Raw genomic sequence first — 11,171 nt, forward strand, 5'->3', positions numbered from 1 at the left:
TAAATTCTGCTAGATTCAAATGGGGATGGGGCCCAAATCTTACATCTCACAAGCTAAGTAGCATTGGGCCTGGTCAACATTTAGATGAGAGGCCTACAAAAAGACCGAGGGCGCTATAGCCTACCAGGGAGTGATGTTGGCCAGATTCCAATTCTGCATCCCTAAATTCTCCTCAAAGTTTCAGTTGGATGTGAGATTCTTCTTCACTTTCTGTCCCAAACTGTAGTGAAGTGGTATTGGGTATTGCTAACCACTTGCTATTTTTGCCCCAGAGGTGGCTATACTTCAGTGTTGTGTGAAGTGATTCCTGTGTGTATATAGTTTATAAAATGCTTTGAGATCCCTCAGGATAAATGGTTGTCTCTAAATGGAAATTGTCCTCAGCCTTATTCTCCTCCCAGTTTGTCAGCCATGAACTTTTCCCATAGTTGGGGATGTTCAGATTTGAAGTGGTTTTGGTTCAGACCCATCGCTGGGGCAGATATGCTAAGGTGCCATTGTGCTACCAGGACCTTAAAGCAGCTTTAAAGGGGCTGCTGAGGATTCCTCTAGACAATTATTGATTATTTTATGTCCTGACGCATGAGGGTTTATATTCCATAAACATTTTTATCCTTAGATAAAAGCTTAGAAACAGCCAGTGCATACCATAGGCCTATGCCATACGGTTACCTCTCCGAAGCTGGTATCTTGTCTTCCAGAATCTCAGCTTTCATTTGAAAAAAAAAGTAAGTCTATAGCTGATATGGTTGCAAAGAAAACCTTAAAAAATGTGAATTTAGGACCTGTCTACACAGGGAAATTGAGTGGCAAAACTAGACTGGTCTATATACACTAGTATTACTCCCTGTATAGACACTTTTATTACAGAATAAAGGTGACTTTTCCCAGTTTACCATATGTCATTTTGGAAGTGATTTAAATTATATCAGAAGAACCCGTTTTTATTCCAGAATACGAGTGTCCAAATGGGGAGCCATACCAATATAACAATTGTGGTGTAAATTCACACCTTACCTCAGACTGGTTTAACTTTCCATGTATAATCAATACAAAGATGTCTGCAGAGAGCCTTGAACAACGGGTCTGAGAGGTGTGAAGTGTCCTATTCATCTCAGTGAGGCATTCGCTTAGGGATGATAATTTAAATGTCAACTATTTCATTCCCTGAGTGAAAAAGGAGACGGTGGGTCATAACTTACTGTGAGCGATTTCTCATTTTTGTGCCACGTCAGTGACGTTTGGGAGAACTTTTTTTTTTTTCTCAGTCAGAAGGAGCCTAGCCCCAGGAGCTTAGCAGAGCCTATGAGCCCCAGTGAGGGGAAGTCAAGCTTAAGGAGTCCAATCTAGTGCAGCTCTCTGCACAATCATATTTTGTGCACAGAATCTAGTGTGAGCAGTGTTTCATTATGGAGACTCATGTGGGTGGAGCTTATGTTATGGTGGAGCTTGGAAGAATATCACCACTTCCCCAACCCCAATCTAAGCCCTGATTTCCAAACCTCTCAAGTTCTTCAATATTCTCTCACTTTGACTCACTTCAATATTTCTGTACCATCTCTAAATGTTACCACTTCTATGTTCAACAATATGCCAGCCATTAAATGTTAAACAGGTTCCATAGCACTGGTCCTAGTATAGGTTTTTAGGGTACCCCACTATTTACACCTTTTCCGGTTTACAATGGGCCATTTCCCCTCCTTTTGGGTTTCTTTTTCCAAAGAGACAGTCAATTTAGAAGTTATATGTCTGTCTTGAAAATTTGTCAGCTACCACGTGCAAAACCTAAGATTACGGTAACTGAAAGCGATTGGGGAAAAATATTTTTATCTCCTTTCTTTTCGTTTGTTTACGTTGTGCATTTGACAGCACTTTGGGTATAGTCAGTTTCACTGCTTCTCTTCTATAATCAGTGACTTAGTCATCTTCTCCTGTTTCTTTGAATTTTTCACACAGCAAGAGGAGAGAGAAACATTTTTAACAATAGGAAAATATGATTGTAAAACCACAGGGGTCTTGGGGGCAGATGTAGAACCTGAAAAGACTTTTAACTCTTTTCCCTGCTGAGTAGATTTCAAATTGGTGAAACTCAATTTTATATCCATGACTGAACTTTTATCTCATGTCCTCAGACTACTTAATTTCCTTAATTGCCTCTTTAAGAAACTGAAGCTTTTAAAGAGATTTTGCCCTCTAAAGAGATTGACGATTTTGCTCAGAGATAGTCCTGTTGTACACTGATTTCCTGCAGCAACAACCTTCTTTAACTTTTCTGTGCATGGCCCCACATGCAACAGATTATAACATATTCAAATTAGTGGTATAACAAACTTACAATTGATACACCACAAGCAGATGACTGACTGCATCCTGGAATGAATGTTACATGAGTCACAGTATCATGCAATTCAAGGGGGCAGTACTTGCTGCTTGAAAGAGGCCAGGTGTAATATGCTGAATATGAATAGTCTTTTATCTGTAGCTATACTCTGTCACTGTGTATCTGTGACATTAAGCAAAGCTGGGGTGGGAAAACATAAAAGACAGACAACTTAACAGATCCCTGGTATAACTCGATGGCAGTGAATGGAGTTACACCAGGAATGATCGTGGCCCAAAGTGTTTGTGAAACACACTTATCTTCTGAACACCAGCCCGCTCCTTTCAGTTGTAAGAATAGTACTTTACCAGTAGAAAAAACAAGTTAGTATGTTGGGGAGATTTCCCTGCAGCTGTGAGATACAGAAGGTAAGGGTTCCATTGCTTGCTAAAGGGAATCACACGCAAATAAGGACAGTGTGGACTCATACCTTGGTGTCACCTTCAGCTCCCCATTCCCACCACCACATCCAGGCTCTTGATTCTCTGACAGCTTCCCTAAATCCATGCTCCCCACCCCATCTCTATTATGCTAACCCTACTTTATTTAGTCATCTCTTGTTTCCATTACACAAACTTCCTGCTTTCTCATTTCCCAGCTTCTCCTTTCATTCCCTCGCAATCTTCTGCCGCTTCTGCCACTGTTACCATGTCACTCCTCTGGATGAATCCCTCCCCCACCCCAGATGGCTTCTTCTCGTCATTACTGATAAAGTACTAAGTCATGCCCCACAAAGTCATCCCCACCTCTGGTTTCCTCGTCATGGCCTGTCTGTGATATGTTTATCGTTAGACTGTAAACTCTCCAGGCCAAGGAATGGCTTCAGCTATATGTACTGTACCGGGCTGAGCACACTGACAACGCTAAGTAATACATGTAAATCCAAACTCCTTGTTTTCATCTTCCAGGCTAAACACAACTCTGCACCTGCCTAGTTCTCTGCCTTATTTCTTCCTGGTACCTTCTCATTCCCTTTAACCTGCCCAAGCCTCACCCCTAAACACTCCTCTTGTCTTTACACCTTCTTCCATGCCACCCCAAATACCTGGAATTCCGTCTTTCTACTTAGGCGCCAAAGAATCTTCCTCTCTTCAGCTCCTCCCTGAAAACTCACTTACTGGGTGGAGTCTTCCAGTGATACTTCAGCAATATAAGAAGCACACAACTCAAGCCTCAGGCCATGTCTAGGCTAGGAAAGATTGGCTATGTTTTAATCTAGACACAGCCTAAATGAAAAAAGGATTGCCGCCCCACTTTAACATGGATCTGGCATCCAGACAGACAGCATAGTGTCACGGGTTGGAATTGTTCATTCTGCACAACACATAGGGCTGGTCCTCAATGGGTGTAAATCATCATCCCTGAATTGAAGTCAATGGAGTTAAAAGGTTACACCAGCTGAGGATCTGGCCCCTAAACTGTAAACTATATAAGGCAAGGTCTGTGTCTCCCTGTACATGTGAATGATCACGTCTTCAAAAACAAAAAATAACAGCAGTGAGTTTTCAATAGTGTGTACATCCACACTCATATGTCTGAGTTAAAGAAAATACAATATTGTATGTGGTCAGGACGCTATTTTCAAACCTTCTTACCGCTGGGGTTTCAAAATGAGACTCAATCAAGCATAACAGTCCCTGGTCAGGACGATGTAAATGTCAACTCTAAAGTTCTAAAACAGAATCTGCCTTTAAAGAATTTGCGGGGCGGGGGAATAATCTGAAAAAGTCTCAGATGATTTTTAAAAAATACAAACTCTATTTAAAGGTTGAGTAAGAAAAATAATCAAATGGTTTCCCCCCTTTAATGTGTTACATTTTCAGTATTAAAATAAACAGCAGGGTGCCAGTGCAATAAAGAAAGGGTGCACTAAAGCAGGAGCGGGATGAAGACCGAGGCAGTTTATCAAAATATTTCCCCCACCCTATGAAGTCTTAAATCAGGAGTAGAGTTCCAATATGAATGAGAGCAAGTGGCTGGGAGGATGGCATGACTGCCGGAGGTAGGAGGTGTTAGAGGGGGCAGGGAAACATACATCAAAGAACAAGAATCCACAGTCTGTATTAAGGAAAGACGATCACTCATTGTAGTCAAGGTTCAGATAGAAACTATGTATGCAAATGTATGCCTGCTAGGGGCAGGTCGCTCCCATAAGCTCCATTCACACCTGAGTTACTCCACTTTTAAGCCAGTGTACAATTCTATTCCACTTTCACATTGGTGTGACGCTACTGATTTTACTGATTATGGTCTGTAAAGCTGGAGTAACTCAGTGGTGAATCAGGCCCCGTAACTGCCAATTATGGTTTCTTGCAGCGTCCTCTGAACCAACTGTCATGGGCCACTGCCAACAGCGTACATGGACCATTGGTCTCATCCAGAATGGCAATTCCTGCGGTCCAGTAGGAATAGAAATTTGCTGGATCAGTCTTAAAAGATCTCCCCATTGAGCACCTCCCCTCACTGCTCACTCATCCCTTGACATTCATATGCAGACATTTGGGGTGTTCCACTGCTTAACCCAGTAAGAAAAATCACTGAGGCTGTCTCTACACTGGCACTTCTCTTACAACTTCCCACTGCTGCAGCTCTGGTGCCTGCAATGGTGAAATCACTAGTATAGAACAGCCACCAACATAGGCACTGGAACGAGGGGTGCCTGAAGTGTGGTTGCACCCAGTGGCTGGAAGTGGTTTCCATCCTATACAGGGTGTAAAGTTTGGTTCAATGGCTCTCAACACCCCCACTATACAAATTGTTCCAGCGCCCCTGGCCACCTGCATTTTAAATGACGTGTCATCTATCACAGTGGTTTTCAAACTTTTTTTCTGGCAACTCAGTTGAAATTATTGATGCCAGCGACCAAACAGAACCAGGGATGAGTGGTGTGGGGGGGCTCTGGGCTGGGGCTGGGGGTTGGGGTGTGGGGTTGAGGTGCAGGCTTACCTCAGGTGGCTCCCAGTCAGTGGCGCAGCAGGGGTGCTAAGGTAGGTTTCCAGCCTGTCCTGGCACCGCAGACTGTGTTGTGCCACAGAAGGGGCCAGTAGCAAGTCCAGTTCCTAGGTGGAGGTGCACAAGTGGCTCCGTGTGGCTCTTGCCCGCAAATACCGCCTCCCCACAGCTCCCATTGGCTGGGAACCCCGGACACCCTCAAGCCTAGGAGCTGGACCTGCTGCTGGCCACTTCCGGGGTGCAGTGCAGCATCAGAACAGGTAGGAACTAGCCTGCCTTAGCTGGGTAGCACCACCAATGGGACTTTTAATGGCCCGGTCAGCAGTGCTGATCAGAGCCACCGCGACCCAGTGTCTTACATTCCGCAGTTTGAAAACCACTGATCTAACACAGCTCAGAGAAGGACTAGACACCATAGCTTTTAAACCATCGGCGCCTGGTCTAAGCTAGTGCTTCCCATGTCACTAAAACTAATGCAGCAGCACAGTTGATAGTGCAGCAGTAGGAAATTTAAGAAAAAGATTCACGTAGTTAAAGACTGGCTGAGCCTGTAAAGTGCACAATTTTTCAAATGTCATCATTTCATTTTTACAGCCACTCCTGGCCCCCAGAAGGTGTCTGAGACACTGGGCTCCCAATAACTTTGGTACTCTGTGGAGACAGATGTGTCTACAATGGGTGTACGTGCACTGGGCACACCTACTCCACTAAGCCTGTGGTCTGTGAGGGAGTGGAGGCCAGAATGGAGGAATTGGAGAGGAGTTGCCTTGGTTTTACTACATGCTTTAAGGCAGCCTCCTGCCTTCAGTCTTATGCAGGGAGGGAAGCAGCCTGGTCTGGTGGACAGAGCACTCAAGAGTAGGCACTGCTGGGAAATTTTCTGTCTCCTGTTTTTCTGTGGAAAATTCAGGTTTTGATTAAACAATTCTTTTTGTGAAAACTTATCTGCCTTCCATAGAAAATTTCATCTTTTTGTCATACACGAAAAAAAAAATTCAAAGACCTTCTGGCTGAGAAGGTTTTGGTTGTGACTGAGAGATTTTCAGGTATTTAACTGATAGTTGACATTTTCTTCAGAAAATTTCAATTAAAATTAATTTTTTTCTTTTATGTCAAAATTTTCCTAGAAAAAAATCCTCATTTCTTGACTAGCTCTATTTAAGATCCTGGGGTTTTACCACTGACTCTGCCACGAGATCACTGTTATACCTTGGGACAGCTGTTTAACACTCCTGTGTCTCAGTATTTCAATCTGTAAAATGGGGACAAGGTACTAACCTACCTCTCAGGGGTGCTGAGGCTGAATTAAATAGCGGTTGTAAATGTTTTAAACTCCTCTGGTGGAAGGCACTAGAGAAGTGAGACCTATCTTTGAAGCCTGTGTTTGAACAGCTCAGCGCATTAGACCAGTTCCTCATTGCCAGTATGTATACTTGGCATTAACACTTCAGACTTTTGTGACTGGTGCATGAGACTGCCTCTCCCTGCTTTAGTGATGAGTTTCTGTGGTGAGCCCAAGGGATGTGCCTGACACTCACAAGAGTGGGGCTTAGAAGATCATGAGTGCTGCAAATACAGGTGAATAGGAGCTAGTGGACAGTAGTTGAAGCAGCTAAAAGGCTAAAACTGAGACCACTGCCCTAAAAGGTTAGAAAGCATAGCCTTAGATGATATTGATTTCACTACAGAAGCTGTTTTTGATCAAACTCTGACACGTGTTCCTTATGGTAAAACTCCCACCAGCTCTCAGAATGGATCCTCAGGGCTGCTTGCAACTCCCTAATAGGATCTCCCACCAGTTCTCAGAATGAAACTTACGACCTCCACCCTACCTCAGGGGAACTATCACCAGCCTTCCTAACAAAACCCAGAAGAGAGACACACACAAAGCCCCGGCTAAGACTCTGGGTTCACAGATGGGGCTGCACACACCATTCCCTGTGTGATCTACGGTCTGTTAAATAAATCAGCCTTTCAGATGACAGGAATTTAAAGACACAGGAAAGAGTCTTCTGGCAACTGATAATGTTGTTAACTGTGAATCAGTCCCAGTTGCTAAGTAAACCAGATACATGGCACATGCCTAGCGACAACAGGCCTGGTGATCACAGGCAGATGTAGTGGATGAAGAGTAGGTCTAAGATGCCAGTAACAATACATAATTGACTGTGTCTTTTAATGAAAGCAGCACTGATAGGTACAGCATTTACATGAAGGAAACATCCTAGCACATTCCCCTTGCCTCTATCCATAGCAGCTGCTTGGTCCCAAAGAGAAGTCCAACTTACCCATTGGTACCATGGCCACAGCGATGGTGAGCAGAACAAAGGCACAAGAAGTCTTCCCAACATAATTCATGTCAGCTTTTGCTTTCATCGCTCACACAGCTCACTTGCTCCATCCATCCTGTTGTAAGCCCAGCTGCAGATGTGGGGAGCTTCCCTCTGGGAGAGTGTGTCCTTGCCAGCCAGTGTCTCTGTTCCCTCTTCCACTTCCCCACCTCTCCTCCACCCCAACTCCGCCTGCTCCTGACTGATTAGCTCCTTGGAGGTGGAGAGGCTCCTTCTTCTGCCTTTTCATGACACTAGGCTTCCTGTGCTGAGAGCCAAAGCGAACAGTGAGGAAACAGATTGAGCAGCTATGCCTTCCGTTCATTGGCTCTCCTCGCAGTGCTGATGTGTGAAGATAATCTCCACAGCAGAGCTCAGAATGGAGTAAAAATGAAGCATATTCTTCAAGCCTGGACTTACTGTCAGAGAGGAAATATTAGTCGTGGGGAGTTAGAGCATACAGTAATAACAGTGCACTCAGCGCTTCACAGACAAGAAAAGTTCGGTCCTTGAAGGGCTTCCATTCTAAAAGACCTTCTCTACAAAGACCTCTTTCAACAATTGCCCTCAGGGGGTACTCTGTCCCTGTTAGGATCAGGGCCTTAATCTTGCTCTTAAAAATTGAGACCCGCTCAGACCTCACAGGAGAGAATGTGTAGTGAAAGAGGGGGACTTCTATTTTTTACTTAACTTTGGACACAAATTCTTTAGCCTTCCAATCTTGGCAGCTGTCTCCCCCACCAATTTCTGGCCCATTGCCCTGGTTGAAAGATTTTTGTCTTTTTTCTAGGACAATAGCCCCATCTCTCTTCCTCACTGACCCTTCCAGGTCAGGTCAGGGTTGGCTACTTCTCTCATAAGCCGACAGCATCTCACATGCAGAACTCTCTGGTCCCACAGAAGTGCTGGGGCTTCTAGCTGGCCAAATGGATAACCCAAAAAAATTAAAACCCAGAATGACAGCCAAAAGGGAGTAACAGTTGTAACTAAAAGCAGAGTGAGCAGAGTGGCCATCATATGTTTTGTTAGGCCCATGACTTTGGTATGTGTTTTTGTGGCTACTTTAACACCTCTTGGCTAGTAGAATCAGAGTTTATAGACCTCCTGGGAAAAGTTGGGGGCCTACTGAAGGGAGGAGAGGTGGAGGCAGGCCAGATCAGACCAGGGAGTGGGGTCCAAGTGTCAGATTTGCATAGAGAAAAGAGCAGGGAACATAAGAACTGCCGTAACAGATCAATCCAGTGGTCCATCTAGTCCACCACCCTGACAGTGTCTGCTACTAACCGCTTCAGAAGAAGATGCAAGAAATCCCGTAATGCACAATTATGGATTATCCTAGAGGGCAGTTTCTTTCTAATCTTTGCCAGTGAGGGGTAGTTTAGGCTTGGAAGCATGACAGTTTATCTCACTTGTAATTTTTTTATCCTGCCCAATGTTATTGTGGATGTTCTCAGTACCCATAAAAGGTCTAGTCCTGAGTCCTTGGCCACAAATAATCACGTGGCAAGAGTTCCATGGGTAAGCTGTGTTTATTAACAAATGTTTCTTCTTATTAGTTTTAAATGTAATTTAATTGAATGTCCCTTGTTCTAGTAATATGAGAGAAGGTGAATAGAAACACTCAATGTACTTTAACTATACCATTTGTTATTTTGTATACAGGTACCTCTATTATATTCCATCTTGCTCATCTCCTTTGAAGTAAACAGCCCCAGTCTTTCTTCACACATAATTCTCTAATCATTTTTGCCATCTGCCTCTGTCCCATTTCTAAATCTGCTGTATCCTCAGGGGACCAGAACTGAGCACAGTACTGCATAGGAGGACATATCGTTGTTTTATAATATTTTCCATTCCATCTCTTATACGTTTGAACATTTTGTTTGCTTTTTAGACCTCCACAGTGCATTGAGCAGAGGTTTTCACTGAGCTTCCCCCACTGCTGTTCAGGCCTATTTCCTGAGTGATTGCCATTAATCTAGAAACCAGTAATGTGAGCAGATAATATGATTATCTCAGAGAGTGGGAGAGGGACAGGAAGGGGGTGGTTGATTGGAGACACATTAAGAGACCAGGGTGGAAAGAGAGTTAGGGAAGATCTAAGTTGTACTGAGCCTTGTTCATGAAAGAGCTTGAATTTGATGCAGAAGCCACGGGGACTTGAAGAGGAGCTGGACATGGATATAGAGGCAGGCAAGGCAGGTGATTTTCTGGAAATTCTTTGAGTGGATTGAAGGGTATGGATGAATGTCATGATCCTGTGGGGAGAGGGTCAAGGAAGGAACTCTTCTGGGTCAACAGCATCCCAGCCCAAATTGATACACAAACAGAAACCCTGCTACCCTTGCTTTTACCGTAGGGGTTTGTCCAGGACAACAAGGGTTAAACAAATGGATTCGTTTGGCAGATGGACATTGTTGACCCGCCATTTAGGAGCTATGGAACGTGCTGATCTTTTCTGGGAGAGACCTGGGAACTCAGAGAACAGCCAGGGGGTTCACAGCAAGGGTGTTAGACCAGAGAGCTCAGAGGCAGTGAGTCTGTTGGGCTTTGGAACTCTTTTTTTTTCTTGTAAAAAAACCCTGTTCTATAAACAAAAGACCTGGGAACCAAAACACAAAATGATTAAGGATGGACTTATGTTTTCCCTTGAGAATGGAGATGCCTTTGTCTTTTCTCAACCAGAGACTGGCATATTGACACTGGAGGAGCTTGGCCTCTTTTACAGAGGAGGTGAGGAGAGCTGTACATCTGGGAGGCCAGCAAGGAGGAGAGTGTAGGCATCAAGGTGAGAGAGGATCAGGGCCTGGATAAGTTGGATGGAAGAGGATGGATGGAATTTGGGGGATTGGGCAGAGGGGAAAGTTGAGAGGATTTATTGACAGCATGAATGTGGGGAAACAGGAAGGGTGGGAGTGGGGAGTTGATTGTGATGCATAAGACAATGCAGAGATTGGAGGAGTTAGCAGCTGGGCTAGGGAATGGGGAAGAAGCGGGAAAGGTCTGGCAGGAAATGGGAGGAGTTTGGATTTCACGGGGTTGAACTTGAGCTGGTGGCGTGTGCGTTATCCAAGAAGAGTCTGGACGAAGAGTGGGAGGGGAGGTTGCTGAGCTAGACCTGGGAGCCCTCTCTGCTAAAGGTAGTAAGTGAAGCCAGGAGACTGCTTGAGGTTACCTCTGGGTAGTGCAGAGGGGAGAAAAGAAGAGGGCCAAGGACTGAGGCCTGAGGGTCACCAAGAGAGAACAAAAGGGAGGAGGAAGATCCCCCAGTGGAGATACTGATGATGCAGTTGGAGAGGGAGGAAGAACACCAGAGATGACTGTTTCTGAAGCCAAGGGAGGAGACAATCTCAGAGAAACAGGGTAGTGATGATTTCCTCAGACAGCATCTCTTCAGACAACAGTACAGTCCTGACAGCAGTATAATCACATGCACCAAATAGTCCTGAGAGGGCTCAGAGGGCACACATTCTGTGTGGGGTTGCATGTTTTACCATAGCACTGCAGCA

General features: G+C 44.6%; 1 protein-coding gene across 2 annotated transcripts in view; it reads right to left on the reverse strand.

Moving 5' to 3' along the window:
* LOC115634863 (cell surface glycoprotein CD200 receptor 1-A-like) overlaps positions 1–7,890 on the reverse strand; it is a 30,621-nt gene extending 22,731 nt beyond the window's left edge. For both annotated transcript variants that reach the window (XM_030532818.1, XM_030532809.1), the window contains exon 1: positions 7,621–7,890. In XM_030532818.1, coding sequence (XP_030388678.1) covers positions 7,621–7,708 — 88 coding nt within the window. In that variant the 5' untranslated portion in view covers positions 7,709–7,890. The remainder of the gene's footprint in view (positions 1–7,620) is intronic.
* Positions 7,891–11,171: the final 3,281 nt, after the last annotated feature.

Source organism: Gopherus evgoodei, chromosome 1, assembly GCF_007399415.2.
Source record: "Gopherus evgoodei ecotype Sinaloan lineage chromosome 1, rGopEvg1_v1.p, whole genome shotgun sequence".
Taxonomy (NCBI): Eukaryota; Metazoa; Chordata; order Testudines; family Testudinidae; genus Gopherus; species Gopherus evgoodei.